Below are 7,657 nucleotides of genomic sequence, written 5' to 3'. Positions count from 1 at the left end.
GATTAAGATCGGGTGAAAAATTGAGGGAAATAGAAAATTACCAAAATGCCCATATATCTTGGTATTCCTGCAATTTAGCCTGGTAAGTTCGTATGAACTATATTCTGTATAATTTTGATTAAAGTGAATGTTATTTGGTGATGAATATTATATAAATATGTGTTTTATTGTTGGAATTGAATTATTATTGGAAATATATTATCGAATTTAATACTCAGTTTGGATTGAACGCGAGATTGAGTACAATCATTCTAAAGCAAAGGATGAATTGACGGTTAAGACCATAATTGGGTTATGGCACTATGAACGTAAGACCATGGTTGGACCATGGCAGTGTTTATATGTAAGGCCATAGTTGGGCTATGACATTCTGATGATAAGACCATAATTGGGTTATGACACTATGAGCGTAAGACCATGGTTGGACCATGGCAGTGTTTATATCTAAGACCATAGTTGGGTTATGGCATTCTGATGATAAGACCATAACTGTGTTATGACACTACGAATGTAAAGGACGAATTGACAACAAATTACCCGAGTAAATCGAGGTTCAACATTTGTTGCGAACTTTCGTGTTTACTATCTATTTAGCTCTCATAAGCTTCTGTTCAGCCTTTGGGCTTCTGAAAACGATGTACTCATATCCGTAAAGTCGTTCTTCGAAAGGTAAAATATCAAGAGTTGTTTTGAATGATATATATATGAATATGAAGAAATGGTATGAGAATGATATGTATTATGATATGTATTTAAATCAACATCTTGATATGTTGATATATGAAAATTATGTAAGTGGAGACAAGTAAATAACTCAAGTGTGACATGTCAAGAAAATAGGTTTATCAAAGTTGAAATTATATGTAATATGTGCAAGTATGCTAACTAGTGTTGTTGTTTGATGCTTAGGCAAGTGCCAAACTATTGGTTGAATGGTAATATGATTATTTATATAATACATTGAATTGGTAAATATTTAAGTGAAAATATGCTAGTGCTCATGAAAAAGTGGTAAGGTTTAAATTAAGCAATTTCTTATGAAATTACTTATCATGTGATCAGTTCGGGAAATGCTTTGGTTAAATGCACTAGCTTGTGACCATGGTTGAATGATATGTTTATGACTTGTGTGACATGCATATGGAATAAGCGTGGAAAGTAAAGAAATGCAAATGAAAATAAAGAAATTATGAAGAGTTAAAGTTATATAAAATCCTACTAAGCTTGGGATAATATGTTTAAGTGATTCTGTGGATTTATTCACCTTGTGAGTTGATGAATATAGCTTCATGAGTATTGTGGTATCAATATTAGGTTATCCTTGATATGTATAGATTTCATATTTTAAATGAACTAATATGATTAAAGACTACACGAGCTTACTAAGCATTCATTGCTTACATATTTGTTTTTATTTACCCTACAGATTATCAAAAGCTTGATTAGGTTGGAAGCTTGTCGGAGATATATCACACTATCCATTGGTTCTATCGGTAATTTTGGATGATTTGATTCTGGTTATAATGGAATGTATAAGTTAATTTGGCTAACATTGGCTCATTAATGTTTTTAATTTTGATTGGTTTCAAATATGAATGCTAGATGAAATGAAATGTCTGATAATTAATTTGTAAACTCCGGTAATACTCCGTAACCCTATTTCAGCGACGGATTCGGGATAAGGGTGTTACAACACAAATACCGGTGTCAATTGTCTGTCGGCCTGAGAAGGAAGAAAGAAAGAAAGGGGGAAAGGGAGGGGATCAAAAGTTTAGGTTAGTGTGGAGAACAAAAATGTATAAGAGAAAGAAAGGTTGATGGTGAGTCAATGACCAGTGGGGAAAGAGGTGATATTGTTGTCAAAAGTGTGCTAATAGTTTCACCATTTGTGGAAGAGACAACTAAAAGAAAAGCAAAAAAAAAAAAAAAGGATAAGGAAAAGGGAATGAGGAGAAGAGAAAGGGATGGAGAAGTAAGAGAGAGGGGAGGGTTGTGGTGGGTTGGTGGCCGACAGCCGACCCTAATGCCACCACTCGAATGGTAAAAAATGGTTATAAATGAGGAGAGGGTTATCCGTTTTAAAATTTAAGTCTAATTCTGTTTAGGTCCAGAGTGCTATTTAGATAAATCACTCTTAACAATAACAACTCCAGAATTTGAACTTGATCAAAATACACTCGTAAATCTACTCCTACTTTTTCCAATCATTTGTCAGTAAAATTTTTTTTAAGTTTAATACTTGAAAAAGGACAACGAGAGAAAACAAGAATATTTTAATTGATAAACACTCGTAAATCTAACATGTTGCAAATTCGAAATAAAAATAATTACATTTAACACATATTCAAAACTTACTATTAATATTTTTAATTTCAACCTTTTATCTTTTTAGTCTAAGGAAAAAGTTATCATTTTGACACCTCTCAAAAATTAACAACTTAATTTAAATCTTTTGAACCCTTTAATCAAATTAATAAAAAATTATATTTTAAACTCAAAAATTAAAAATCTAATTAAGTAAACTACCATAATAGTCACATTTGTTTGTCCCAGGTTATATTTTAGTCACTTATGTTATCATTTTGTTACAAAATGGTCACTCTGCTATTAAGATCTGTTACCTCTCAAATAACAGTTCGACGTGGTAATGAAAATGAATTTTAAATGCCAACATGGATGTTCAGTTGGATGAGAAAAGTTAAATTTTTTTATGAAAATAAAATACAAAATTTTGGGATGTCCTACGTGAATGATTTGGGTTTGAAGTCAAATTTTGTATTCTATTTTAATAAAAAAATAACTTTTCTCATCCTAATTGGACATCCATGTTGGCATTTTAAACTCATTTTAATTGCATTGTCATTTAGGAGGTAACATATCTTAACCTTACAGTGATTATTTCATAACAAAACGAACGTAAGTGATTAAAACATAACATTTCAAACATGAGTGACTAAAATGTAATATGAGGTAAATAAAAGTGATTATTTTAACAGTTTACCCAATTTAATTTTATGAAAAGAAAAAGAGAAAATTCAAAAAAGCAAAACACAACACAACGACAACAATCTCTAAAGTAAATCAAGCGGCGAAGACAAGGTTGTCTTTAAAACGAGTCATAAAATAGTGGAGTTGACTAATCATTTGAGAATAATCAAGAGGGAAAAGTCTTCTAATTTTATGGAAAAGAAGCCTTCGACCATATTCAAATTTTGGTTGGCTAAGCCATAAAAGAGCAATAGTTCATAATGGAAGAAAGAAACCATTTTTTTATTTTTCTTTTTTGGCTTTGCTGATATTTTTATTAATTCTCCTCTTATTCCTAAGCTAAATCCATCTTCCCAAAATTGAAAAAAAAACGAGTATCTTGCAACCCCAGTCACCACCAAGCTTTGATCTTTCTGAATAAGCAAGTTGAGTTTTTTTTATTGTCCCCCCCCCCTTTTTCTGGGTTGTTTTAAAACAAAGATTTGGGTTTTTTTTCTCCTTCTGTTTTAATGGGAGCTTGTTGGAGCAATCAAATAAAGTCTATCTGGTCTTCAACCACAGGTGAGCTGAATGAATGTTTGTAATTTGCTTACAGCTTTGAACTTTTTGTTTTTGTTCATTAAAGGATTGATCTTTGCATTGCATGCATGTTTCCTATGTTTGTAATGTGAAATTTACAATTGTTTGTAGTTAAATCAAGTAGTGAGGCCAGAAATGATAAAAATTGGAGTGGTTCAAGCAGTAAGGTTTCTTCAGCTTGTACAATACCACAACAACCTTCAAGGAGTGAAGGTGAAATTTTGCAATCTTCAAATTTAAAGAGTTTCACTTTCATTGAGCTTAGGGCATCTACCAGAAATTTCAGACCAGATAGTGTATTAGGACAAGGTGGATTTGGTTCTGTTTACAAAGGATGGGTTGATGAACATTCACTTACAGCTACCAAGCCTGGTTCTGGTATTCTTATTGCTGTTAAGAGGCTCAATCAAGATGGTATCCAAGGTCACAAGGAATGGCTGGTTAGTACCGTACATATATGTGTATATATGTATACTAATGTATGTATATATTAAAGCAGTCTATTTAGGTAAAAGTGCCGTGGAGGCTTTTGTGGTAGAAGTCAAATTATATTTTGTAGATCAATTAGCCCCTGAATATGAGATCAAAGAGCAAATTAGTTTTTATGGTTAAAAACTGGAATAGCTGATGGAATAATTAGAAAGTCACACGTGATATGTCTCAAGTACCTCTTGTTGACGTATAGTGATCACTTTTTAACGATGAAAATAGATGAAATTTTAATAGGACCCATTTGCCCTTTAATCTAACATATAAAAATTAATTTGCTCATTTTTTAGTAGAGAGGACAAAATGTAATCCGACTCTTACTAAAAAGATTTTCATGGTACTTTTACCTCATTTTGGGGTGAAAGTATCATAGAGTCGCTTGTATTAGAAGTCGAATTACATTGTCTCTTTCACTAAAAATGGGCAAATTAGTCATTATATGTTAGATAAAAAAGCAAATTGATCTTTTCTATTAAAATTCCATCTATTTGTATTATGAAAATTTGGCATGGTTGACAGAGTAATCAGACAGTGCCACATGTAGCTCATGCTGACGTATGGGGATCAGTTTTTAATAAAAGGATCAATTTGCTTTTTGATATAACATGCAAGGATTAATTTGTCTAGCTTTTAAGTAAAGAGGACAAATGCAATTTGACTCCTAGTAAAGGGATCTCCATGGTACTTTGGTCTATTTGGTTAAAATGTTTTAGATATGGTGAAATGATGATGGTGAGAACATCATTTGATTTTCTGGTATATTTTGGTAATACAGGCTGAAATCTACTATCTTGGACAATTAGATCACCCTAACCTTGTGAAATTGATTGGTTACTGTTTAGAAGACGAGCATCGGCTTCTCGTTTACGAGTTCATGCCACGGGGTAGCATGGAAAATCATTTATTCAGAAGTGAGTTTCATTTTGTTGATGAAAACATTCATATAAATGTCTGCAATCTAATGTTTTGCTTTTAATTTCGAAACAGGAGGATCACACATTCAGCCGCTTTCTTGGGGTGTACGGATGAAGCTCGCACTCGGTGCTGCCAAAGGATTAGCCTTTCTTCACAATGCCAAAACACAAGTCATATACCGCGATTTTAAAACGTCAAATATCTTGCTTGATTCGGTACGTAGCTTAGCATGTTGAAAATATTGGAATTTTATTCATTCTACTTATGTGCTGCTATATATATTGTTGCTATATTGGATATTCACAGGATTACAATGCAAAACTCTCGGATTTCGGGTTAGCTAGGGATGGACCAACTGGTGATAGGAGCCATGTTTCTACTAGGGTCATGGGAACCCACGGTTATGCTGCCCCAGAGTATCTAGTCACAGGTATTGCTCCCTGCTCTGTTTTCTTTTGTAAATACTTTGTACACTGTCTACCTATATTACTCAAACTCAGGTGCTAGTCGGGGGCGTAGACATGGGGGCCAGAATGGTAAAATTGCCTTGTAGCTCTTTCAAAATTAAAAAAACTACAAGATAGTTTAATGGTAAATATGCACTTTGGCTATCCAAAAATTTACGATTCATTTCTGACCCCCTGAAGCAATTTTCTAGTTTCGCCCTTAATGTGAGTGTTAGATATCAGTATATATCCGATATGGGTATTGGCAGAGTTCTCAGAGGGTCTTATCTTTCATATCCATTGTCTATGTATATGTCGGGCTATTTGGTTCTCATTGTGCTTAGCTATTTGTTAGTAAATCATATGAATTGAGATGATATATCATATACTCGAGTATCGAAATCGATATCAACATTTTTTTTTCTATTGTAAAGGTCATTTGACTGCCAAGAGCGACATATACAGCTTCGGAGTTGTTCTTCTAGAAATAATATGTGGCCGACGAGCTATTGACAAGAACAAGCCGTCTGGTGAACACAATCTAGTAGAATGGGCAAAACCTTACCTGACCAACAAACGTAGAGTATTCCGCGTACTCGATACCCGTCTCCAGGGCCAATATTCATTGAACCGAGTCCAAAAGGCGGCTCACCTTGCACTTCATTGCTTAGCCAAAGAACCCAAATCAAGGCCAAGCATGGATGAGGTCGTAAAAAGGCTCGAGCAGCTTCAGGAGCCAGGAGGTACACCAGGAAACGCCATGTAAACGCCGGTAAACCAACCACTATACCCTTTGCCTTTGCCTTTGCCGCCTCGTGTGTAAATGAAAACCTTCCGATGCAGCAGTGATATCGTTATTCGTTACTGAATTGAACATCCACGAGAACGGTTCGTCGAATTTAAGCGCGAGGATATGAGAGCATGCATGAAAATTTGCTGGTTTTTAGTATACATATCATACCATAATGATTTAAAAAGTGAAGAATATATGGTCAATTTTATCTGGAAAATGCTTTGTGTGTTAATGTAATTAAGCACATATTGGACCCTGTCTATAGATTAGTGAGCTGCATGTGTGTGTATATATATATATATATATATGTATGTATGTGTATATGTTGATTTGATATTTTAGTATATATATAGATTGAAATTATGTTCATAAATAAGTTACAAATATATTTTATAGTATTGACTTAAAAATTTTAGTAAAAACCAAGGGAAAGTCAATTTTTCTGAGTGTAAAATATAATTTCATTATCGTATTGATTTATATTTTTATCGTTTTAAAAGATTAGATTAAAATTTTACTATTTTTGAGAGACGAACTATAATTTCACCATATATTAACTTATAAATTTTAGAGGGTCTAAATAAAAAAAATTAATTTTAAGGGGTAACGGTCTTGTGCACTTGTCCTTTTATCTAGACTTGTTCATGGGTCGGGCTACCTACCCAGGTCTAAAGGTTCGTCGAAATTTGAGAGGGTTTGGGCAAAAACATTAGGCCCCAAATATGGCTTAGGCAAATTAAATTAGGCTGGTTTAAAATACGAGTCGGGCCCGAGCTTGAACATGGAAGGCCCAAGTCCAACTTGGCTCATTTTTAAGTTTATAAAATTTTATATTATGCTATTTTTATATATTATGTAATTTAGAACACATTAAAAAATAAAATTATATTAAATATATAATGTTACTCTAACGTAAACATTAAAATAATGTTAAGATTACTATATAAAAAATTTCAATAAATAAAAAATGTATAAAATTATTAAATATTAAAATAAAATAAAATAAATATTTCAAAAAAATAATATTGATAGGCCTAAAATAGGCTTGGATTAATCTTTTTACAAATATGAACATATTTGAGCAAAATTTTAAGCCCGTATTTCGAGCCGGGTTGGGTTTGAAAAACATAAAATATGTTTATATTATGTTTAAGCTCGACCCAACCCATAAACACATTTACTTTTAACCATATAAAAATTATTAAAAATCATAAAAATATTTTAAAAATAAAAAAAATCAGTTTAACTGTCGGTTTAACCGATTTAATCTTTTATTTCAAATTGATATTTTATTTAATTTTTTATCTAACTGGTCGAAATTTGAAAATAATTAACTTTGATTCATTGCTCGTACAAAAGTATATAAAATAAAAAGCGAAAACGTGTGTGAGGAAAACATCTATGTCTCTCAATCAATTCTTTGATTAGTATTTGTGTTTAGCCCATC

The 7,657-nt window shown here is 32.5% G+C and overlaps 1 protein-coding gene across 1 annotated transcript; it reads left to right on the top strand.

Annotated features, from left to right (window-relative positions):
• The first annotated feature begins 3,148 nt into the window (after positions 1 to 3,148).
• On the top strand, positions 3,149 to 6,472 carry LOC105786501 (probable serine/threonine-protein kinase PBL10). Its single transcript, XM_012612974.2, has 6 exons — positions 3,149 to 3,549; positions 3,679 to 4,007; positions 4,832 to 4,967; positions 5,044 to 5,186; positions 5,278 to 5,401; positions 5,852 to 6,472. Exons 1-6 carry the CDS (start codon positions 3,498 to 3,500, stop codon positions 6,181 to 6,183), a joined length of 1,116 nt encoding a protein of 371 aa, XP_012468428.1. The 5' UTR covers positions 3,149 to 3,497; the 3' UTR covers positions 6,184 to 6,472.
• The last annotated feature ends 1,185 nt before the right edge of the window (positions 6,473 to 7,657 follow it).

This window comes from Gossypium raimondii, chromosome 1 (assembly GCF_025698545.1).
Source record: "Gossypium raimondii isolate GPD5lz chromosome 1, ASM2569854v1, whole genome shotgun sequence".
NCBI classification, from domain to species: Eukaryota; Viridiplantae; Streptophyta; class Magnoliopsida; order Malvales; family Malvaceae; genus Gossypium; species Gossypium raimondii.
This window is presented reverse-complemented; position numbering and strand designations above follow the sequence as displayed.